At 39.1% G+C, this 25,150-nt stretch overlaps 2 protein-coding genes across 7 annotated transcripts in view; both read right to left on the bottom strand.

Moving 5' to 3' along the window:
• The window catches only part of spidr (scaffold protein involved in DNA repair), a 72,580-nt gene extending 51,812 nt beyond the window's left edge, over positions 1 to 20,768 (bottom strand). For 2 of the 4 annotated variants that reach the window (XM_062022512.1, XM_062022509.1), the window contains exons 1-5: positions 20,555 to 20,764; positions 20,248 to 20,406; positions 20,103 to 20,169; positions 13,792 to 13,953; positions 13,216 to 13,352 (exon numbers count right to left, since the gene is read on the bottom strand). In XM_062022512.1, the coding sequence (XP_061878496.1) occupies positions 13,216 to 13,352; positions 13,792 to 13,953; positions 20,103 to 20,169; positions 20,248 to 20,406; positions 20,555 to 20,569 (540 nt within the window). In that variant the 5' untranslated portion in view covers positions 20,570 to 20,764. Of the gene's footprint in view, positions 1 to 13,215; positions 13,353 to 13,791; positions 13,954 to 20,102; positions 20,170 to 20,247; positions 20,407 to 20,554 lie in introns of those variants that run through there. The other 2 variants (XM_062022511.1, XM_062022513.1) reach the window with 2 other exon arrangements.
• A 185-nt stretch (positions 20,769 to 20,953) lies between these two features.
• The window catches only part of mapre2 (microtubule-associated protein, RP/EB family, member 2), a 34,846-nt gene continuing 30,649 nt past the window's right edge, over positions 20,954 to 25,150 (bottom strand). For all 3 annotated transcript variants that reach the window (XM_062022507.1, XM_062022508.1, XM_062022506.1), the window contains 2 exons: positions 22,247 to 22,405; positions 20,954 to 22,170 (listed from right to left, as the gene is read on the bottom strand). In XM_062022507.1, the coding sequence (XP_061878491.1) occupies positions 22,063 to 22,170; positions 22,247 to 22,405 (267 nt within the window). In that variant the 3' untranslated portion in view covers positions 20,954 to 22,062. The remainder of the gene's footprint in view (positions 22,171 to 22,246; positions 22,406 to 25,150) is intronic.

Here is a 25,150-nt window from a genome sequence, read left to right as displayed (position 1 = left end):
TAAGTACCAACCCGACTTTATAGCTGCCTAAAAGCTTGCTGTAATAAGGGAAAAAATTCAGGCCTAACTCGTCAACTGCCTAAATGGCTTGCAGGAATAAGGGAAACATACAGTAAAAAAAAAATCAGGCCCCACTAATCAACTGTCTAAAATAGCTTGCTGCAACAAGGAAAACATTAAGTATAAATTCAGGCCTAACTAGTCAACTGCCTAAATGAGCTGCTGTAAGAATTGAAAAATAAAGTCAACATTCAGGCCCAACTTTATAGTTGCCTAAATCGGTTACAATTATAGGGAAACAGAGTAAACATTCAGACGCAACTAGTTAGCTGCCAAAATGTGCTGATGAAAGAATGAAAACAAAGTGCACATTCAGAAGCAAGCAGCAAAATAAAAAAATAATAATTCAGACCAACTAAATAAAAGCTAAAATGGGCTGCTGTAAGAATGACAACATGAAGTCAACAGACCCAACTTAACAGTTATAAACTTGCTGTAATAATGCAAACATACAGTAGAAATCAATGCCAAACTAGTAAACTGCCAAAATGGGCTGCTGTAAGAATGGACACATAATGTAAACCAGGGGTCACCAACGCGGTGGCCGCGGGCACCAGGTCGCCCGTAAGGACCAGATGAGTCGCCCGCGGGCCTGTTCTAAAAAAAAAATAATTTAAAATTTAAAAAAAAAAAAAAAAAAATTTTTTATTTTTTTTTTTTTAAATTAAATCTACATAGAAAAAACACAAGATACACTTTCAATCAGTGCATCAACCCAAACAACCTCCCCCATGCAAACTCATCCACACCCACTCACACAAAAGGGGTTATTTCTTTCTGCTACCAATATTCTGGTTCCCACAACATAGACAACACATCTGCAAGGGACACAGTCCCTGAAGCACACATGATTGTATAGGCTTCTGGTCCACTAACATTTTCATTAATTACTATTTTTTATGTAATTATTTTTATATTGTTTTACTTTCTTTTTTATCCAAGAAAATGTTTTTTATTTATTTATCTTATTTTATTTTATTTTTTAAAAAAAGGGCCTTATCTTCAACAGACCAGGTTGTCAATGAAATTAGATTTGTTTAAAGGGTTTTTTAAACCAGCCCCAGTCCAGATAATGTCCAAGTCGGACTCAGCAACACACACCTTCATTCATGTACACAGAAAAAAATTAGGGAACACAACAGATTGCATATAATTTATAAACAAAAGGACATTTTCAAAATAAGCATTTATGTACAGTCCAGATTATGTCCAGGTCACTCAAATTAGGGAACACAACAACAGATATCATATAATCTATAAACATAATTATACTTTCAAAATAAGCCTTTGAGGACTTCTCATCTTTTTTTTAAATGTTTTTTGGCATCATTATCGTTTTCAACCATGTAACTTTCTAAAGTTAGAAAATACTGAATAAATGTTTTAAAGAAAGTAATACTAAGTGAATATCTGTTTTTGGCCTTAAAAATAAACATTTTACCGAGTACTATAATTAAATTGACTAAATCATGATTGTCAATGAACTCTCCTAAAATAACAGAAACCACATTAAGCTTCATAAACAAACCAATCCTTAAACACATTTTTTCAACTTCCACCCAAAACAAAGACACAATATGACAATACCAAAACAAATGCAGGGTGGATTCAGGCTCCTGACAACAAAATCGGTAATCATCTGACTCTGTCATATTCCATAATTTTAACATTTTCCCTGTGGGTAAGAAGTTATAAATAATTTTAATTTGAAAATAACGATTTTGCACATCGATAGTGGTTTTATAGATTAGTTTGAATATGGCATCCCATGGCAACGGGCAGTCACAAAAGTCCTCCCATTTTCCATTTGTGTTGTATGAGGCAGCCTTCAAAGATTTCTTTATTAAATAAAAATTATATATTTTTCTATTTATTTTAGTTCCTTTTTGCCAATTAGAATTTCTTATTAGAGGTTTACAAACTAATAATTTAGTAGTTCCATAATTAATTATTTGTTTCCATCTTTTCCCAATTACTCCAGTTAGTTGATAAAATGAAAAGCTTGAGCAAGCATCACCATACATAGCTCTAAATTCATCATACTTCATAATTTTACCATTCTCATTGATAATATCATTGACAAAAATGATTCCTCTTTCAAACATATTTTTCCAAAAGAAAGGCTTTCCATCTATTACAATATTAAAGTTCATCCACATTAACTGCTGCAAAATACCGTCTCTTTTTTCTGGCACATAAAATTGAAAACACCACTATGAGTGGATTGTTTCCTTTATGAACCCCGCCATGTTTCCCAGCAGACTCTCTGGGAGGGGATCACTTGTAAAAAAAGATACAATTTCTTTTGATACAGTACATGTTTTTTGTCCAACAGGACATTTGTGTACCACTCAATGTTTAAATACATCTTTGGAACAATTGATGCTTTTGAAGACAGACACATAGCTTCAAGGTTGAGAAGTTTCAGGCCCCCATATTCATACTCTTTGTACAAAACCTTTCTTTTAATCTTTTCTGGTTTGCCGTTCCAGACAAAATCGAAGACCCTCCGCTCATAAATCTTAAAGTTTTGTGATGGAGCTGGTAATGACAAAAACAAATAAATAAATTGAGGAATAATTAACAAGTTGGCAATAGACATTTTACCATACAAGGTTAGGGATTTCCCTTTCCATAATTGCATAATTTTGTCCAGCTTTCTTAGTCGATTATCATAATTTACTGAGCCTAGATCTTCCAGATTTTCTGGGACAACAACACCAAGTATGTTAACTGGTCCATCTGTCCACAAAACAGGCACTTTGCATTCCATTCGAAAGGACGTTCCCTTTAGATTTCCGATCCTTAACATTTTACATTTATCATAATTAAGCTTAAGGCCAGATTGCTGTGAAAATATGTCCAAAAGATTAAGAAGGTTCCGCAAACAATGAGGAAAAATCTTATCTTTGTGAATCAGCCTTTTCTGACATGAACTTCATCAAGAACAAACACAGAACACGCCTCACTGATGCACATCTGCAAGACTCACTCAGAGTTGCAGTGTCAAGTTACACACCAGAGTACAACACACTAGTTAACAGCATGCAATGCCAGGCTTCCCACTAACTGACAAAGAAACAGATAACAGATGTGGTGTCCAGTTCAAAGTGTGACATGATTTAAAAATTTGAGAGTTTACTTTTGTATTAAACATGAGTTATTATTTGTACAAACATGGTGCAAAGTAATTCATGATTTGTTAAAAAATGTTAGTGGCTAGCTAGTTAAAATGGGATATTGTGATTTCACAAGACTGTCTTAGAAGTGATCATTTGAAAATGTTCAATTTGAAAAATGTGCACTTAGAGAAAATATAAAAATAAAGTGTTGCATATTGATATTTATCTGTTTCTATATATATTTATTGTGAGAAATCATTAAGATGATCAGTGTTTCCACAAAGATAAATATCATTAATTATTAATAATAACAGAGTTAAAGGTAAATTGAGCAAATTGGCTACTTCTGGCAATTTATTTAAGTGTGTATCTAACTGGTAGCCCTTCGCATTAATCAGTACCCAAGAAGTAGCCCTTGGTTTCAAAAAGGTTGGTGACCCCTGATGTAAACATTCAGGCCTAACTTTATAGCTGCCTAAATCAGTTACTGCAATAAGGGAAACATACAGTATACATTCAGACCCAGCGAGTGAGCTACCAAAATGTGCTAATGTCAGAATGAAAACATAGTGAATATTCAGAAGCAACTCATTAGAAGGTTAGATAGGCAAGGTAAGAAGAGGAAAAAAGGTTGCTTAAGAGCATAAATAGGCTGCTGTAGGAACAAACACATAGTAAACATTCAGGCCCAACTAGTTTGCTGTCTAAATGGGCTGTTCTAAGAATTGAAACAAAGTAAACATTTAGACCCAACTCCATAGCTGCCAAAATGTGCTGATGTAAGAATGAAAAAATAAGCATTCAGAAGCATCTCTTTAACAGGTTATATATGCTTGTGTAAGAAGGGAAAAGGGTAAACATTCAGTCCAACTAGTTAAGAACTTAAAGGCCTACTGAAACCCACTACTACCGACCACGCAGTCTGATAGTTTATATATCAATGATGAAATCTTAACATTGCAACACATGCCAATACGGCCGGGTTAACTTATAAAATGCAATTTTAAATTTCCCGCTAAACTTCCGGTTGAAAAACTCTTTTGGATATGACGTATGCGCGTGACGTCATGACTGCAACGGAAGTATTCGTACCCAATGTGTCACCATACAAAAAGCTCTGTTTTCATCGAACAATTCCACAGTGTTCTGGACATCTGTGTTGGTGAATCTTTTGCAATTTGTTTAATGAACAATGGCGATTGCAAAGAAGAAAGTTGTAGGTGGGATCGGTGTATTAGCGGCTGGCTGTAGCAACACATCAAGGAGTACTTACTTGGACAGCAGACGCGCTAGCCGATGCTAGCCGCCACCGCATTTGTGATCGGGTGAAGTCCTTCGTCGCGCCGTCGATCGCTGGAACGCAGGTGAGCACGGGTGGGTGTTGAAGAGCAGATGAGGGCCGGCTGGCGTAGGTGGAGCGCTAATGTTTTTATCATAGCTCTGTGAGGTCCGGTTGCTAAGTTGCTATGTTAGCTTCAGCGTCGTTAGCAACAGCATTGTTAAGCTTTGCCAGGCTGAGAATTATTAACCGTGTAGTTACATGTCCATGGTTTAATAGTATTGTTGATCTTCTGTCTATCCTTCCAGTCAGGGATTTATTTATTTTGTTTCTATCTGCATTTGAGCCAGATGCTATCACGTTAGCTCAGTAGCTAAAGCGCTTCGCTGATGTATTGTCGTGGAGATAAAAGTCACTGCGAATGTCCATTTCGCGTTCTCGACTCTCATTTTCAAGAGGATATAGTATCCGAGGTGGTTTAAAATACAAATCCGTGATCCACAATAGAAAAAGGAGAGTGTGTGGAATCCAATGAGACCTTGTACCTAAGTTACGGTCAGAGCGAAAAAAGATACACCCTGCACTGCCTCTCTAGTTCTTCACTCTAAAGTTCCTCATCCACGAATATTTCATCCTCGTTCAAATTAATGGGGTAATCGTCGCTTTCTCGGTCCGAATCTCTCTCGCTCCATTGTAAACAACGGGGAATTGTGAGGAATCCTACCGCCTGTGACGTCACGCTACTTCCGGTATAGGCAAGGCTTTTTTTAATCAGCGACCAAAAGTTGAGAACTTTATCGTCGTTGTTCTATACTTAATCCTTTCAGCAAAAATATGGCAATATCGCGAAATGATCAAGTATGACACATAGAATGGATCTGCTATCCCCGTTTAAATAAAAAAAATTCATTTCAGTAGGCCTTTAAATTGGCTGCTGCAAGAATAAAAACAAAGTAAACATTCGGGCCCAACTAGCTAGATGTCTAAACTGGCTGCTGTAAGAAAAGAGACAAAGTAAACATACAAACCTAGCTGTTTAGCCATCTACAGGTGCTACTGTAGAATAATATAAAGTATTTCTTACTTAATTACTTTATCATAATAAATATTTACCCCGTCTTGCACCCGAATGCAGCCGAGATAGGCTCCGGCACACCCTGTGACCCCGAAAGGGACAAACGGTAGAAATGGATGGATGGATAATAAATATTTAATGATAATCATATTAATAAACTTTATTATATACTTTACATGTTCTTTACCTATATAATAATATGTTGGTGTTTAAAACATATTTAAAGTTTTCATAGAATAAAAAATATTTGTTATGTTCTGCTTTGAAAATTGCTTTAATTTGTTGTTTGCACACTCATCTCCACACTTATTGTTAATGGACTGTTTTTCAAACACCCATACCAAGTCACAAGTACAAAAGTGACGAGTCATTATACTTTTAATTACAGTATATAATTTGAAATATGCGTTGGTGAGGTTACAGCGAGGTGAATAATTCCCAAACCTATTTTCTTTTTGGTTTGTTTTGCTGTGTCACGATTGACTGCAACTGATGCAATCAGATCTCATGGAAAAATCCACATGAAACCAGAGTTCCTGTCATGTGTAGACAAGACCAGCATACCAAACTCTCTCAGCCAACACACTCTTATTTGAATCAACTTGACCCTGCTAGGCCCAGCGCCAGGCGACGTCACACTGGAGCCAGCCACAGAGCGCGAGTGAGAGAGAGCGAAAGAGAGAGAGAGAGAGAGGAACACTATGTTCCTGGCTCCGGATCAAAAATGTTTTTTACCCCAGCACTGAAAGCATTCAGAGTACACCGCGCAGTGTATACGTGAGCAACTTCTCTGAACAAACAGTAGTAAAAAGATGTTTATAGTCTTTGCTCTGACATCCTGGCCCAGGGCCAGCTATGTCCTCGTGCAGGCGGACGTTGGTGAAGCTTAAGAGTGGCCCGTTTTTGGGGGCTTGGAGCGAGCCAGCAAGCCTCATCTGGGAAGCGGTCCTTGAAATGCAACACTGCCCTCACAGCTCCTCCTATCCACTTCCAGCGCAAGTACAATAACACAGCGATCTGGCAGGCTTTGGTGTAGTGAGTTAGCCGCACATTTATCTGGAATAATAAACTTAGGATGGGGATCTGTCCGTCCGCATCCCATTGGATCAGGTTTGATTTAGGATTGGCAGGGTCCAAGCGGGTTTCCAGTAAACACTGGAACTATATGAACCAAACAGCTGCATTATTCTCCACTTGTGGAACAAACAGATTGGAATCAAGTCAGAAACTGAATGAAAAGCATGCCATATAAGAACTGTTAATATTTGCAATTGATCCATTCCATATCATATCATCGAAACAGGATGCTCACTCTTTATTTCATTTCCTTAACCTGACTTTACAACTCAGACTACAAGCCTCCATATAGAAGATATTTCATATTTCATATATTTCATACCCACAGAGAGCTGATAGCAGCAAAAAAAGTGTGACAAGAGGAAGTAGCAGAGGGTCTGCGGGAGGGATGCTAATCTGTCGACGCATTTCCTTTCGACATGTAGCTTCAAGAACTTCCTCACAAGTCGCTCTACTTCGGTCCTATCGTTATCCACTCGCCTCTGAACTTGACAATTACTTTTAATAATGTTGCAGTCCTTTTTTAAGATTGTGCAGATGTAGGCCACAATTAAAATAACTCGTTTATTTGGCGAAACAGATTAAATAGTACAAACCCCAAAAACAGTGAAGTTGGCACGTTGTGTTAATCGTAAATAAAAACAAAATACAATGATTTGCCAATCTTTTTCAACCTATATTCAATTGAATAGACTGCAAAGACAAGATACTTAACATTCGAACTGAAAAACTGTTATTTTTAGCAAATATTAGCTCATTTGGAATTTGATACAATATCATCAAAAGTTTCAGAGAATCTGGAGAAATCACTGCACGTAAGCGATGATATTACGGACCTTCGATCCCTCAGGCGGGACTGCATCAAAAAGCGACATCAGTGTGTAAAGGGTATCACCGCATGGGCTAAGGAACATTTCAGAAAATCACTGTCAGTAACTACAGTTCGTCGCTACATCTGTAAGTGCAAGTTAAAACTCTACTATGCAAAGCAAAGGCCATTTATCAACAACACCCAGAAACGCCGCCGGCTTCACTGGGCCCGAGCTCATCTAAGATGAACTGGTGTAAAGTGGAAAGGTGTTTTGTGGTCTGATGAGTCCACATTTTAAATTGTTTTTGGAAACTATGGACGTCGCGTCCTCCGGACCAAAGAGGAAAAGAACCATCCGGACTCTTATAGGCGCAAAGTTCAAAAGCCAGCATCTGCGATGGTATGGGGATGCATTAGTGCCCAAGGCATGGGTAACTTACACATCTGTGAAGGCACCATTAATGCTGAAAGGAACATATAGGTTTTGGAGCAACATATGTACCGAGGATGTCGCTGTGGCTTGTGCAGCCCTTTGAGACACTTGTGATTTAGGGCTATATAAATAAACATTGATTGATTGATTGATTGATATGTTGCCATCCAAGCAACGTTATCATGGACGCCCCTGCTTATTTCAGCAAGACAATGCCAAGTGTTACAACAGCGTGGCTTAATAGTAAAATAGTGCAGGTACTAGGCTGGCCTGCCTGTAGTACAGACATGTCTCCCATTGAAAATGTGTGGTGCAATATGAAGCCTAAAATACCACAATGGAAACCCTGGACTGTTGAACAACTTAAGCAGTACATCAAGCAAGAATGGGAAAGAATTCCACCTGAAAAGCTTCAAAAATTGGTCTCCTCAGTTCCCAAATGTTTACTGAGGTTTGTTAAAAGGAACGGCCAGGTAACACAGTGGTAAAAATGCCCCTGTGCCAACTTTTTTGCAATGTGCTGCTGCTTAATGATTATTTGCAAAAAAAAAATTAGTTTCTCAGTTCGAACATTAAATATATTGTCTTTGCAATCTTTTCAATTAAATATAAATTGAAAAGGATTTACAAATCATTGTATTCTGTTTTTATTTACGAATTACACAAAGTGCCAACTTCACTGGTTTTGAGTTTTGTAAGTTAAGGACCGTCCTGCTGTTATTCACGGACATACTGCTAAAAAAGAAATTAAAGATCCTCCATATTGCAGGAGTGCTCTCCTGTTCTTGTGGATCCACTGCAAAACCGCTAGTCAAAGATCCTCCGTATGGCAGGCGCTCCACACCACAAGAACCACATCATTTCACTAATTTGTCCTATTCTGGCTGATCAATTACATGCAGCTACAAAACGCTGTGTGCCGCCATGAGCTTGTGGACCACGGCACTCCTTGCACATTCTCGTCACGCCTCCCCAGCCTTTGACAAACACTGCACCTGTGAACAATCCAGGACTCCAGTGTTCAGAGGCCCAACTCCATTGAAATATATATAGGAGATTGAAAGTGAACACACTTCTGTTAAAATAGCAGCAACTAAGTCAAACAGTGCTCGCCAATAAGCTAAAGAGGCTGTCAACTCATTGTCAAGCGTAGCGCTTAGAGGAGACCTATGACGAATTTTGTCTTTTCTGACTTGTAATTTTTGTTACAAAGTTGGCAACATATGCTAAACAAGGCTGAGGCATCAAATCAATAGGTTCATGCATTTGGCCGTGAGCTTGCACACAGTTTTGAATTCCTCTGCCTGCTGTGTTTTGGAGTATTTTTCAACAGTGACGTTACTAGGGATGTAACGATAAATGGTATTAATGATAACCGTGGTGAAACCCACGACGGTTGGTATTCCCGTTTTAAATCAAATTACTGAAATTTCACAACATAGTGAATTTGCAAACAGCTAAAATTATGCACAAAGCCAACTACAATATCTTACCCAAGAATGTACAACAATTCTTGTCAACAAAAGGGGAGAAATATAATCTTAGAGAAAAATGTAACATTTGTACGCACGTACAACAATTAAGACCTTCAGTATATCAGTATGTGGAATTAATTTATGTAATGGATTCAACAAAGAAATCAAACAATCTACAAATATGATCCAATTCAAGAAACTCTTCAAACTTAAAGTGTTTACAAAGTACAAAGAAACATGATGAACATTCTGACTTTATTTCATCCATCCATTAATTTTCTAGATAATCTTATTTAGCTCACCATATGAAATATAACTTACTTCACTAATTACTATTTATTTATTTATTTTATTACTTATGGAGTATATTGTGAATAAATTGAGAACAGGAAGTGAACAAAAGTGTTGGCAACTGCTATGTAAAGGAAAAGGGGTAGGATTAAATAAGCTCTGCTTCTTCCTACTCCTTTCAAACATGTTGAATAGAGAAACTGGAAATTGTGGTGTATCAATTCATGTTCGAAATAAACACAAACTCAACTCAAAATTATCGAAAAAAACGTGATTGATAAGTTACAGGCTGACTGGCGCCAGCTCACAAGCTTAAATGCCTACTGAAATGAATTGTTTTTATTTAAATGGGGATAGCAGATCTATTCTATGTGTCATACTTGATAATTTCGCGATATTGCCATATTTTTGCTGAAAGGATTTAGTATAAAACAACGACGATAAAGATTGCAACTTTTGGTATCTGATTAAAAAAAGGCTTGCCCCTACCGGAAGTAGCGTGACGTAGTCAATTGAACATATCCGCAAAGTTCCCTATTGTTTACAATGATGGCCGCCAGAAGTGAGAGAGATTCGGACCGAGAAAGCGACGATTTCCCCATTAATTTGAGCGAGGATGAAAGATTTGTGATTGAGGAAAATGCAAGTGAAGGACTAGTGGGGAGTGGAAGCTATTCAGATAGGGAAGATGCTGTGAGAGCCGGGGGTGACCTGATATTCAGCTGGGAATGACTACAACAGTAAATAAACACAAGACATATATATACTCTATTAGCCACAACACAACCAGGCTTATATTTAATATGCCACAAATTAATCCCGCATAACAAACACCTAGGTGTTTGTTATGCTAGCTCCTAGCTCGAGCTAGTTATAGCTCGAGCGGGTTATATGGACGGGATCCCGTATATATAACCCGCCAATACAATTCAAACACCTGCACAACACACACACTCACTCAGCCCAAAGGACCGTTCACCTAACCCAAGGTTCATAAAGCTTATATATTTAACCAAAGTTACGTACGTGACACGCACGTATGGGCAAGCGATCAAATGTTTGGAAGCGCGCGGGTGGGACCTGATATTCAGCTGGGAATGACTACAACAGTAAATAAACACAAGACATATATATACTCTATTAGCCACAACACAACCAGGCTTATATTTAATATGCCACAAATTAATCCCGCATAACAAACACCGAGGTGTTTGTTATGCTAGCTCCTAGCTACTAGCTCGAGCTAGTTATAGCAAGCGATCAAATGTTTGGAAGCGCAGCTACGTACTCACGGTATCGCGTCTGTGTATCCAAATCAAAGTCCTCCTGGTTAGAGTCTCTGTTGTCCGAGTTTTTCGATCTTGACTGCATCTTTCGGGAATGTAAACAAACACCGGCTGTGTTGTGTTGCTGACTTCCCTCGCAAAATATCCACTTCGCACCGACAACTTTCTTCTTTGCTTGCTCAGCTTCTTTCTCCATAATGCAATGAACAAATTGCACCAGATTCACCAACACAGATGTCCAGAATACTGTGGAATAATGAGATGAAAACAGAGCTATTTCGTATTGGCTTCAATGGGGAAGCCATACCTCTGTTAAACTGGCTACGTCACGCGCATACGTCATCATACCGAGACGTTTTCAAGCGGAAGTGTGGCGGGAAATTTAAAATTGCACTTTATAAGTTAACCCGGCCGTATTGGCATGTGTTGCAATGTTAAGATTTCCTCATTGATATATAAACTATCAGAATGCGTGGTCGGTAGTAGTGGGTTTCAGTAGGCCTTTAAATGCCAACATGAAAACAGGAAACATTAACATATTTCCTCATTATTAAATGACATACCTCAATCTAAACTTATATAAACGTATTGCTGTCTGAGCAATTTAACTATTCAAGTGTGCACATTGAGCCCACAAGCTGTACTCTCTTAAAACAGAGTGATTGTTCTATACTCAGAGGAATATGAGAAGGTGTTTTTACGGTGCATTCAAAGACGCCGAACAGAACAGGATGCCACAACGCCAGCCAGAAATAATAAATGATAATAATACGTTTTAATTGTTAGGCACTTTTCATTTCAATAAATCTTAAAGTGCGACAGTACAAACCAACATTTAAAAACAATTCAAGCTTAGCCATTGAAACAGAAAAAATATTAAGATTAAAACATTATCAGTGAAGTATAAGAAACACAAAAACATGCACAATAGTTGCTTTTGTAACAGTGTCTATTTTTATTCTTTAAAAAAACCTGGTCAAAAGATGTCAGTGTGTGTATACTTTTTGAGCACATTCAACAATACTGTGATAGTAATAACTGTGATAATAATGGTCGTGATAACCATGATATGAAATATTCCTATTGTTACATCCCTAAACGTCACTGATTGTTGGACGTACTGATGAGGGCATTCTTGGACAGATTGTATTGGAAAGCCTTCTACTAAGCCGACGCAGCCGAGACTCTTGCCGCTGGAAATTCAGTTTATTTCTTCTTGTGTCAATGCCCTACCGCCTGTCCATGCCTATAAAACAAATACTTCCATGTTTATTTGTCCACATTTGGGCCATTACGGAGTTTGATTAGCCGCTGAACTTCAACTGAGAAAGATGGTGACGTTGCAGCATTGTGATTTGTTTTGAGGAAACAAAAGAGAAAGTAAGGTAAAGTACTATTTTCGTCTATGCTTGGCATGGGCACAATAATACCGACGTGCAGCATGCAGTGACATAAATGCTGGTAAAAGCAGATTTTTTATTTTCTCTTATGCAGGGGACCTCACTGATTTTGAATTGGCTTTAGGTCTGGGCTCTGGTGTGCACACTTTTGCACCCAGCGTTTTATACATTTACACCATTTCTCCACTGCATTCTACATCCCATGTACATGTCTTCATCATTTAAGAGAAAATAGAAAGGTTGAAATGTTTAATTACCAATAACACAGCTGGACTACTTCACTGTCTTTTTCTTCATTCCTTTCGACTGATCATCTCAACAACATTCACTATGCAGGATAAATCTCGGCTGCTTTGGATACGTGCCGGCCAGCATTTTATTGCAAATTCAGCTTGTGAACTTTGACAGTCTGGAACACAACTAGTGGTTCTAGAAAGTGCATACTGTTAGGCAGTCTGGTTTGATCCTGTTTGTGTAAGACTGTGGAATAACGTCTACAATACTCCATCTAGTGGAATAACTGCTCAAAACAGAATAAACTACTAAGCCAGTACTAATATAGTTAACACAAATCATAAACACTGCTCCCATATGCACTCAAACCACTGTCATAACATTAGTTACTCTTGTCCTATAACAATAATATGACTAAGTTTTGAGTTATATTCAATAAACATAATGGTTAACTTTGTTAATCATATACAAGTTAAATACACAATATTTGTAATGAGCTTTTTTGGTATTTAAAGGGGTATTTAATGTTACACATGTGTGTAAATACTATACAGTGGTATGCATTAGTTAGAGTTTAAGAAGGTGTATAGCCCCATCTACTGGTCAGGCATGAGCATAACTGACAATCATGCATTTCACATTATGTTGTACAAATGGATGCTTTTTACTCACATCTGTAGGGTTAACCGGATGGTGTTCAGGTTCGTTGTCACAGGACGCCGACTCGCATTCAGAGATTTGTTGCCCGGTGTCTTTTTCAAAGTCATCACCGTCCCGATCGCTATCCGTCTCTATAACAGGTGGGTCGTCTAGGGTGGAGATGCAAATAATGTGACTAATCATAGCCAAGGAAGATTTTTGTAATGATAATCATTAAAAAACAAAAGCAAATTTGTTCCGTGGTCCACTTTTGACAGATTATGAACTGCTACAAGTATGCAGAACCTGTCAAGTATTTTTTTTTTTTAAATACTTTATTTTAGAGATATATGTATTTAAAATTATTGTACAAATAAATAACACGTATTAATAAAATATTAGCTGAAATTGGATTCAAATGAATGTTTACCTCACTACATATGCCACAAGGTTTCGGTGTGAGTACAAGCCACATATTTTAAACTAAACCGTGACGGTAAAGCAGAGGTAGCAAAAACGGTGGTACTTGCAATTATTTTGGTACTTGGTATAAAACCGACTGTGAGGAACACAAAGCTGAACCGAAAAACTTTCACCAACTCAGTTTACCTTTATCAGTGCTGAGCATGTGCAGTGATTTGGTGTACGACTGAAAGGGAGCCACAGGTCTTCCTGCAGTCCGAGGCTCGTCATCCTGGGTGCCATCATTGTCAGACTGGCCACTCTCGCTGGAGCTCCATGCAATGTGAACTGGGTCCTCATTGCGCTGTTCTTCAAATAGAATACAATAGGAAGAGAATAAAGCTACGTTGAAATGATAAAACAATCAGATAATTTATCCACAACACTGACTTTATAAAGATAATGACTGAGCATGTTGATCAAAATCAGCTTTGTTGGTCAAGTATTTTAAACACACAAGGAATGTTACTTGGTAGACTATGCTTTCTTGTTCAATTTAAACAACATTAATGATTAACTCAAAATATAAACATGTACTTAAATAACTAACATGTGCAAGGCTAATAAATAATAGTGCAGTGGTGAATAGAGCAAGGCAAAAAGATGATGACGTGAACACAAATTTGTACATTCACAGTGACAGATTAGTTCCAGAGTTATTTCACAGCGTTCATCAGATTGAAACTGTTCGTATGAAGGGTTGTTTTGGCGTATTGTGATTGCCTGCCAGAGTGGAGGAGTTGGAAGAGTTTGTAACTAGCGTGTGAAGGGTCTGCAGTGAGGCTCCCTGCCCATTTCCTGACCCTGGACCGATAGAAGTACTGGATAGGGGAAGGTCGACACTGAAGATCTTATCTGCAGTCTTAATTGTCTGTTGAGTCTGTGTCTGTCCAGCTTGGTTGAAGATCCAAACCAGACAGTCATGGAGGTGCAGAGGACAGACTGAATGATGGATGTGCGGAACATGATCAGCAGTTCTTTGGGCAGGTTTAACTTCTTGAGCTGACGCAGGCAGTATATCCTCTGGTGTGCCTTTTTTCAGATTCTGTCTATGTGGGAGATCCAAATCAGGTCTCATGAGATTGTGGATCACAGGAAGCTGAAAGAGTCCACACTGTGACACTGTGCTGTTCAGAATGGTGAGGGGCAGTGTGTGCTTCTCCTGAAGTCCACTGTCATCTCCCTACAGTCTTGAGCAGGTTCAGCTCCAGATGGTTCTGACTGCACCAGAGAGTAACCCGTTCCATCTACTGTCTGTAGGCAAATTCCTCACTATCCTGTATGAGACCGATGACGGTGGTGTCATCTGCATCCTTGGGCCTCGTTAACACTGCACACCAAATGTTATTTTTTTGCCCTTAAGTGACACGGATCAGATTTTTTAGCCAGTCTAAATGCTCCAAAGTGCTTCAATTCTGATCTTTTCGCACCAGCTTTTAGCCATATCAGGAGGTAGTCGGAATCCGATTGGAATCTGATCTTTTCAAATGTGACTGCAGCATAAATATACACACACTATATATGTATTTATATATACACACTATATTGCCAAAAGTAGTTGGCCACCCATCCAAATGATCAGAATCAGGTGTCGTAATCACTTGGCCCAGCCACAGGTGTATAAAATCAAACACTTAGGCATGTAGACTGTTTCTACAAACATTTGTGAAAGAATGGGTCGCTCTTAGGAGCTCAGTGATTTCCAGCGTGGAACTGTCATAGGATGCCACCTGTGCAACAAATCCAGTCGTGAAATTTCCTGGCTTTCCAAAGTCAACTGTCGGCTTTATTATAAGAAAATGAGAACAACAGCAACTTAGCCCCCAAGTGGTAGGCCACAAACTGACAGAAAGGGGTCAGCGGATGCTGAAGCGCATAGTGCAAAGAGGTTGCCGACTTTCTGCACAGTCAGTTGCTACAGAGCTCCAAACTTCATGTGACCTTCCAATTATACACTATAATATAGTATATAGCAGAGGTGGGACCAAGTCATTGCTTTGCAAGTCACAAGTAAGTCTCAAGTCTTTGCCCTCAAGTCTCGAGTCAAGTCCCGAGTCAAGACAGGCAAGTACCGAGTCAAGTCCAAAGTCAAGACTGGAAAGTCTCAAGTCAAGTCACAAGTCCTGCATTTTGAGTTTCGAGTCCTTTCAAGTCCTTTTCACCACAGACTAATATTTTTACACAGATTGTGTATGCTTTTAAACCGCTGTATTTATTTAATAAAACAAGTGCATTTGAAATAGCAGGAAAGAAAATAGTACTGACATTGCAATTCATAATAGCACTATTAACCAGTCATTTTAATAGTTTAAACAATTTCAAACATTTAACTCATTCCTTTACAGAATAAACACATTTGCAAAAACAAGTGCAACTGTACTTATTTGTACAAAAGTGTTAACATTGTATTTCCATGGCATATTGCATTGTAACTAGTTCCACAGCAGTTTCTATTCTGTTCTTACCTTATCTCATTGATCTCATCTCATACTGTATGTGTGTTGATGTATGCGTACACATGAAAAACATAACAAATACATGAACATAACAATGAACAGAGTTGTACTTTTTAGATATCAGGGCCCTATGCAATATGTACACATATTCTTAATATAGTATATATTTTAACTGACCTTTATTTGACTAAGTTTGTCTTTTTGTAGGTGGCTAAAATATGCGGGGCTGCTGACCGCCGTCTAACGTTACGTTACTGTGTGTGATACATTGACTAACGTAACGTTATGTATAGGTACCTCATGCAACCCTGCTTAAAAAATCACTTGACAAAAAGTATGAATAAGGTAGCAAACTGCAGTGGACACAACATATTGCCGTGTTTGAAATGACGTTATAACCATAAACATCTTATAAGTAGACGCAACATTGGTTGTTGTGACGCAAGCAATTTGCATCTTGAAGGGGTGATGAGGAGCCGGCGAGCAGCCTAAACTGACAGTTGACAGGTAGAAAACAAAGATGCCGGGCTGGTGTTCAGCGTTTTCCTGCTCAAATGAGCGGACTGTTGAAAATAGGAATCGGGAGATTACTTTTCACAAGTAAGATTTAACATTAATGTACTATTGGTTGTATTTTATGAAAATAACATTACCACATAGTTGAGAAGGAGCAAAGATCTTCAATATTTGTATGTGAAAATCACAAATAAATCTTCTGGGGGAGGATGACGCCCCTACAGGGGTTTGGTTTACAAACTTTCTGCCCCACCTAAAACAAAATTCACCAGCCGCCACTGATTATGATGCATTCTCATTTTAGGCAAAATATAAGACAATACTTTCTTAACAGTATAATTGTAACCAGGAATACGTCTTCAAGTAACAATATTCAAATACTAACATTGTTGGGTAAAACAGAATTTGGTTTTATTCTGAATCCAGTGAAACAGATTGGTGGTTTTAGCTGATATAAAGACTTTCAGGTGTTTATATATGTTTAAGTATTTGGAAGACGCTTTTATCCAAAGCGACATACATAAAAAATACATGTATAACAATCACTGTAAACATGATCATTTAAGGGAAGAATGTAACACAAAATATCAATACAAAGTGTCACGACAGAATAAACTCTCTGCTGCTGCAGCAACAGAGATACAGTCTATAAGATATATAGATATCTAATGTATTCATACATTGTTTATATAGCATGTATATATAACGTAATTATATTGTTTCTTCAATTTAAAAATAGCTGACCGTTTTTTTTCCCCCTTCTCTGGGATTATATTCCCAGTTTTAATCTCGGACGTCTGGTCACTTATAGCGTACAAGAATATTATATTACTGTTAAGCAAACTATGAATAATAAAACATGTGTCCGTTATCATAGCTACACGTATGACAAAAAAGCGCGTAATAATGAGTGGTATTCAGTGAGGTAAAATGAATTAAATGCGTTGACAGTTCATTGCTCCTGCCAAATGAATTGCACTGAGTGGAGCGGATCACCACTCCAAGATGGCGGCCCCGCGTCTCGTCTGCGCCAGTAGGCAGTAGCGCTCGATGCTGTGTACCCTTATAAGATGTCTATGGTTATGACGTTAGCAGTGAGTTTACAGCCTCACTGATTTAACTACACAGCAAATAAAAGTAATGTTACTTAGCCAATAAACGTTATCTTACATTCAAAACTTACCCTTCTTTGTGCAACTTCAAATGTCGAACGAAGTTGGAAGTTGTTGCGTCTCCGTCTGTAATATTCGAACTGCGTGATTTGCATACGACAATTCGTTGACAAAGTCGTAGTTTTTATACCCGAACGAAACCAACTTTGGGATAATTGTTTCTCACTGGCGCGTTGTTTGACAACTCTTGTTCATTGGTTGTCCTGCAATTTGATTGGATCAATGCTGTGTGATGAAAACAATGTAGATCTAATTGATTGGCTGTTGTACTGAGAGCACACCAGCTGACACGCAGCACACACGCTGATAGACAGACATGTACAAAATGAAAGCTACGGAGCGCTCCCAAATAACTTTTTAAGCTTTAGGTTTTGGGGAAAGTAGCAAGTCATGTCAAGTCAAAAGGCTCAAGTCCAAGTGAAGTCACAAGTCATTGATGTTAAAGTCTAAGTCAAGTTGCAAGTCTCTTTACATTTTGTCAAGTCGAGTCTAAAGTCATCAAATTCATGACTCGAGTCCAAGTCATGTGACTCGAGTCCACACCTCTGGTATATAGTATATATACACTATATGCACTTCAAGTTCATATGTGAGTCAAGGCAGGTGGCCAAATACTTTTGGCAATATAGTGTAATATACACTATACAATATAGTGTAATTTACACTATACTATAGAAGCCGTCCCATTGCTAACCCATAGGGTTCAATATGATGTTGGTCCACCTTTTGCAGCTATTACAGCTTTAACTCTTCGGGGAAGGCTGTCCACAAGGTTGCGGAGTGTGTTTATAGGAATTTACGACCATTCTTCCAAAAGCGCTTGGTGAGGTCACACACTGATGTTGGTCGAGAAGGCCTGACTCTCAGTCTCCGTTCTTTATGGACCTTGCTTTGTGCACTGGTGCACAGTCATGTTGGAAGAGGAAGGGGCCCGCTCCTAACTGTTCCCACAACCAAAATGTTTTGGTATCCTGGAGCATTCAAAGTTCCTTTCACTGGAACTAAGGGGCCAAGCCCAACTCCTGAAAAACAACCCCACACCATAATTCCTCCTCCACCAAATGTCACACTCGGCACAATGCAGTCCGATATGTACCATTCTCCTGGCAACCTCCAAACCCAGACTCATCTATCAGATTGCCAGATGGAAAAGCGTGATTCATCACTCCAGAGAAGGCGTCTCCACTGCTCTAGAGTCCAGTGGCGACGTGCTTTACACCACTGTATCCGACGCTTTGCATTGGACTTGGTGATGTATGGCTTAGATACAGCTGCTCGGCCACGGAAACCCATTCCATAAAGCTCTCTGCATACTGTACGTGGGCTAATTGGAAGGTCACATGAAGTTTGGAGCTCTGTAGCAACTGACTGTGCAGAAAGTCGGCGACCTCTTTACACTATGCGCTTCAGCATCCGCTGTCCCCTCTCTGTCAGTTTACGTGGCCTACCACTTCGTGGCGGAGTTGCTGTTGTTCTCAAACTCTTCCATTTTCTTATAATAAAGTCGACAGTTGATTTTGGAACATTTAGGAGCAAGAAAATTTCACGACTGGATTTGTTGCACAGGTGGCATCCTATGACAGTTCCACGCTGGAAATCACTGAGCTCTTGAGCGCGGCCCATTCTTTCACAAATGTTTGTAGAAACAGTCTCCATGCCTAAATGCTTGATTTTATACACCTGTGCCAAGTGATTAGGACACCTGATTCTGATAATTTGGATGGGTGGCCAAATACTTTTGGCAATATATTGTATATGTCATATATACACATATCCGCACGCACGCACCTCGAATTTTAACTTTTTAAGGTCAGGGCAAGTGTTGCCTTAAAGGAGGGCTCATATTTTAGGGCACCAAGGCAAACATTATTTTCTTTCAAGGCAATAAGGCAATAAAAAAAAAATTATATATATATATATATATATATATATATATATATATATATATATATATATATATATATATATATATATATATATATATATATATCCATCCATCCATCCATTTTCTACCACTTGTCCCGTTCGGCAGGACCCAGTTCCCACTACTCTAGGCACCCTCCTTGGCATGACACAGGTTCCTAAGCTGGAGTGTAAACCAGGGCCTGTTGTTTTATGTGCAGTAGGTCCTGGTCTGCACACACATGTCCTCACAGAAGCTGATGTATGATATGACAATGTCAGTGACATTATTATACAAGATAGGGTATACATGGGCTCTCAGTGCAGTGCAGTCCTACCCTACTGTCAACCACATCAATACTACCCAACTGTGTATTGTTATGAAACCTTCTGTAGCAGGTGTGCCATTTACCTAAATGTGGCGCATGTGCCAACCTCCGCACTGCAGACAGTTTTCTTCCTGATGTCTTCACATCCTCCTACCACCAAAAGTACAATAATACACATTTAAATGACTGAAAATATATGATAAATATTTTGCTGTGTTTTTATTTCACCTTTATGAGTGGAGAGCCCAAAAAACTGTCTCCGCATCTGTCCCAGCTCCTGGCGGAGAATGATGACGAAAGTGCCGATGGTTTTCTAACTCCTCGGACCCCACTTTCAATATCATCCGGAAAGAGGACGCATTTTAAATCTTTGGAGCACTTTTTACGCTGTAGAAAAGCACACATAAGAAGAAATCCTGCATGTGTTTTCCTCAAAGTGTGAACTTTGACTAAGCTGAGCAGAAGTGGAGAAGCTAGGTTAGCATTATGAGGCAACGCTAGCTTATTAGCAACAGTAGCAAGTCTTTTTTCTTACCTTTCGGGAAGACATGTTTTGAATGTAACGTTTCGCCCAAGCTGGAGCCTACTTCATCCGCATTTTCGCCCGACATAATCTACTCCTAAGTGTGTTAAACTGAGATGTCGCTTGCTATTAGTTACTGTTTGGGATTTAAGCTAAATGTAAACTTTGATTTGCTTACCGGAGAAGCGAAGGACATGCGTTTGATTTACACTCCGGCGTGGGGCGGTTGTACCCGCCCGTGCCCCACTTGCACATTTACAGTAGCGTCATCTTGTTGCCTGTCACTTTTTTAGTTTCTTCAATGTAAAATAAAAGGCCCTAGCTTTTTAACATTTACATAAAAACTACATGTGTTACTACACCTATTGTATGCACTTAATTCACTTTTGACATGACAACATTAGACTCAAACTTTTTACCATTTTATTACAGCAAATCCATCCGAATCTCAACAACTTTCAAATAGCAGATTGAAACATACAAAAAGCTCACTTAACATACTTATTTTTTCTTATTAAATATGTAAAAAGGTCAAGTTATTCACAAATAAAATTCAAACATGCAACATGGGGAATGCATAAATGAGTGGAAAAGAAAATAAGAAAACATTTACCGTTCATTAATTATTGACAGCACATGTTGTACATTCCGTTTTCATTTACACAATTATATATGACTAATGACGGCCAGTTAATGCAATATTAAGGTTATACTACTTACTGGAATATAGCGTGACAAACTACTCAGTGAACCGACTTGTTAACACCAGAAACTAACTGCTAAAAATCAGAACAGAACACAAGCTCCTGCTGAACTTCAAAAGTTGCATTGCTAAGACTTCCAAAAAAATAATGCATCGTCCTTATCAAAGTTCATGGCATATTCAGACTAAAACCGTTGAGGTTTGTGTGACGTCGCTGCAAACACGTACTAGTTCTGAGCAATAAAATGGCTTTGTACTACAATTGATTCACAATTCATTGTCTGTATTGTCTTCATGAGGACGCAATGGAGACTCTATTCCTAGGCTCAATAATAATAATAAATATGGTGAGGGTCTCTGGACAGATTGTCCAATACACTCAAAATGTCAGTGCAACACGTTGAAAAGGAGGTTCAATAAGAGCTACGACGAGCCCTTTCTGGGCTTTTGCTTATTGCAATCTCGTGGTTAATATTGTGGATATGCGGTATAAAATCAACAGAAATAATATTAGTACTACATAAAGGGACGGAAGCAGGGAAGCTAACACTTGCACTGGTGTAGAAATTCAGCATGTCGTCACATCTAATGAAAGGTTTGCACTGACAGTCTTTGTGATGGTCTGAGCGTGGATGCTGGCCACAGAAAAACATGAGTGGAGGGATAGAAAAAGAGTACAAAAAAAAGGTTATTCTCTTTCGGCAGCTTGCTCCGATGTACTCAGTCTTTGAGAGAACAAAAAAATTCAACCATGGGAGAAAACAATCTTTTGAAGAGTTCTCAATTAAATTAGAAGAGTGTAACCGATGAGGAGGGGTCAGTATTCGTCCTGTTCCTCTTCTGGCTGCTGATCATCTGGCGCCTCCTCGTGGGCTTCCTGGTCCAAGTCTGGGCCGTCTCCTTCTGCCAGCTCCTCAGTTCTTTCCTACAAAAAGATAATTTAAAGAAGGCTCCTGGGCGTGAACAAGACTTAATTTTGACCATCAGCCACTCACACCGACCTGATCGTCTGAAGCGTAGAGCACTTCCATTAGCCGGTCGACAAAAGGAGCATTATCCTCGCCCTGCTCCTGACACAGGAGCTCCACCTCTCGCAGTTTGCTGAAGTAGTAGTCACGCTCCTTCTCCACTCCTTCCAGGGCTCCCTTTAAAGTGTTCACCTAAAAAAAAGAAATATGCATTGATTCTTTAAAGGCCTACTGAAAGCCACTACTACCGACCACGCAGTCTGATAGTTTATATATCAATGATGAAATCTTAACAATGCAACACATGCCAATACGGCCGGGTTAACTTATAAAGTGACATTTAAAACTTCCCGGGAAATATCCGGCTGAAACATCGCGGTATGATGACGTATGCGCGTGACGAAGTCCGAGTAACGGAAGTCATGGTACCCCGTAGAATCCTATACAAAAAGCTCTGTTTTCATTTCATAATTCCACAGTATTCTGGACATCTTTTGCAATTTTTTTAATGAACAATGAAGGCTGCAAAGAAGACAGTTGTAGGTGGGATCAGTGTATTAGCAGCGGACTACAGCAACACAACCAGGAGGACTTTGTTGGAGCGCTAGCCGCGCTAGCCGCCGACCTCACCTTGACTTCCTACGTCTCCGGGCCGCCAAACGCATCGGGTGAAGTCCTTCGTCCTTCTGCCGATCGCTGGAACGCAGGTGAGCACGGGTGTTGATGAGCAAATGAGGGCTGGCTGGCGTAGGTGGAGAGCTAATGTTTTTAGCATAGCTCTGTGCAGTCCGGTTGCTAAGTTAGCTTCAATGGCGTCGTTAGCACAGCATTGTTAACCTTCGCCAGCCTGGAAAGCATTAACCGTGTATTTACATGTCCACGGTTTAATAGTATTGTTGATTTTCTATATATCCTTCCAGTCAGGGGTTTATTTCTTTTGTTTCTATATGCAGTTAAAGCAAGATGCTATCACGTTAGCTCATAGCTAAAGCATTTCGCCGATGTATTGTCGTGGAGATAAAAGGCACTGAATGTCCATTTCGCGTTCTCGACTCTCATTTTCAAAAGGATATAGTATCCGAGGTGGTTTAAAATACAAATCTGTGATCTACAATAGAAAAAGGAGAGTGTGGAATCCAATGAGCCAGCTTGTACCTAAGTTACGGTCAGAGCGAAAAAAGATACGTCCATCGCTGCCTCTCAAGTCATTCACTGTAACGTTCCTCATCTACAAATCTTTCATCCTCGCTCAAATTAATGGGGTAATCATCACTTTCTCGGTCCGAATCTCTCTCGCTCCATTGTAAACAATGGGGAATTGTGAGGAATCCTAGCTCCTGTGACGTCACGCTACTTCCGGTACAGGCAAGGCTTTTTTTTTATCAGCGAGCAAAAGTTGCGAACTTTATCGTTGATTTTCTCTACTAAATCCTTTCAGCAAAAATATGGCAATATCGCGAAATGATCAAGTATGACACATAGAATGGATCTGCTATTCCCGTTTAAATTTTAAAAAATCATTTCAGTAGGCCTTTAAGATAACAACTGTGTGGACTTTCAGCTAAGCAGTCACATGCTGATTTCTGTTAATGTCATGACATGTGTTCTGGCTCCTTAAAAGGAAACGGCACTTATTTTAGAATGTTGCTTATCGTTCACAATCATTATGAGAGACAAAACGACAGATGCATTTTTAAAAAATTATAAAAATAAAAAAATAAATCAAAAAAGCATTCTAACTTGTAAATAAAAGTCCTCTTACAATGGAGCCAATGGGAGGTCCTCTATTCCGCCCATTAAGCCCTCAAAATAACCATCCGAAAAGTGCCAACAGTACTCCATTTACATTTCGTAACTTTAATATTAACAAAGTATTAGTGATAGTTATTATAAGTGCCAACACAGACAAATTATTTATAGCGGTGCCATGATCACAAAGAGTTACCTAGCTTATCCACGGCTAAGTTGACATCATCGGCTGGTGACCAGCTTTCTCGCCTCAGATCTCGTGGAAGTTTACTCTAGATCATAAATAATGCCTCCCACTTGGATAGTAGAAGGATGAAAACATAATCCGACAAGTTGGTACACTTTGACAGCCAATCTGGACCCGGAAATGGCAAAAAAAAACACGAAAAGAAGCTTAGTTCCAACCCCCTTTTTCCTCACTAGAATTATGAGTCATTTAGAACTGAAACGATTACTCGAGTAACTCGAGTAATTTGATTACAAAATATATTTGAGGAATTTTTGCTGCCTCGAGGCGTCGCTAAGTTGTTGTTTTTTTACGGCATTTTGGCTCGTTAAGACCATGTCCACACGAACACAGATACTTAATAAACGCATACTTATCTCTGCGTTTAGGCCTCTTGTCCACACGCAGACGCATACTTGTGTCTTTCAAAACGTAGACTTTTACAAAAGCTGGCCAAAGTATAGAGATACACAACTCTCCGCTCAGCGTATGCGTGTACATGGCACAAACGGAGACTTGTGATGACGTCACGGTTGTACGCTGTCATTTACAAGCTCAACAACACTGCCTTGCTGGCTTTAAACACATTACAAGAGGACTTAATGTATGTTTGAACGTAAACATGCAGCTATTTTCACTCAATATTAATACAAAGACACATCAAAATGGGTTTTGCGACACTCCCCCCGGCGCAAATGACAGTCAGCTGTTTTGGATACGATCGCTGTCGAACCTCCACCTGATGGGTCAACTTTGACAAGCAAGACTTTTTGCTGTGTGTCATAAGAAAGCTGCAACATTATTTTATGTTTTTAGTCCTTATTTAACGACAAATCATGAAGTTAACTTACGTGTCTTGCGTCCATTTTTGTAGATGGAGCATTGACCACACGCGACCGTGCTCGCGCGTAAAAAGCGACCAAGTAACTAAAAAATAGCGTCCTCCATGTAGTGTGTACTTA

This window comes from Entelurus aequoreus, linkage group LG16, assembly GCF_033978785.1.
Source record: "Entelurus aequoreus isolate RoL-2023_Sb linkage group LG16, RoL_Eaeq_v1.1, whole genome shotgun sequence".
Taxonomy (NCBI): Eukaryota; Metazoa; Chordata; class Actinopteri; order Syngnathiformes; family Syngnathidae; genus Entelurus; species Entelurus aequoreus.
The sequence above is the reverse complement of the archived record's forward strand: the minus strand, read 5'-3'. Positions and strand labels throughout refer to the sequence as shown.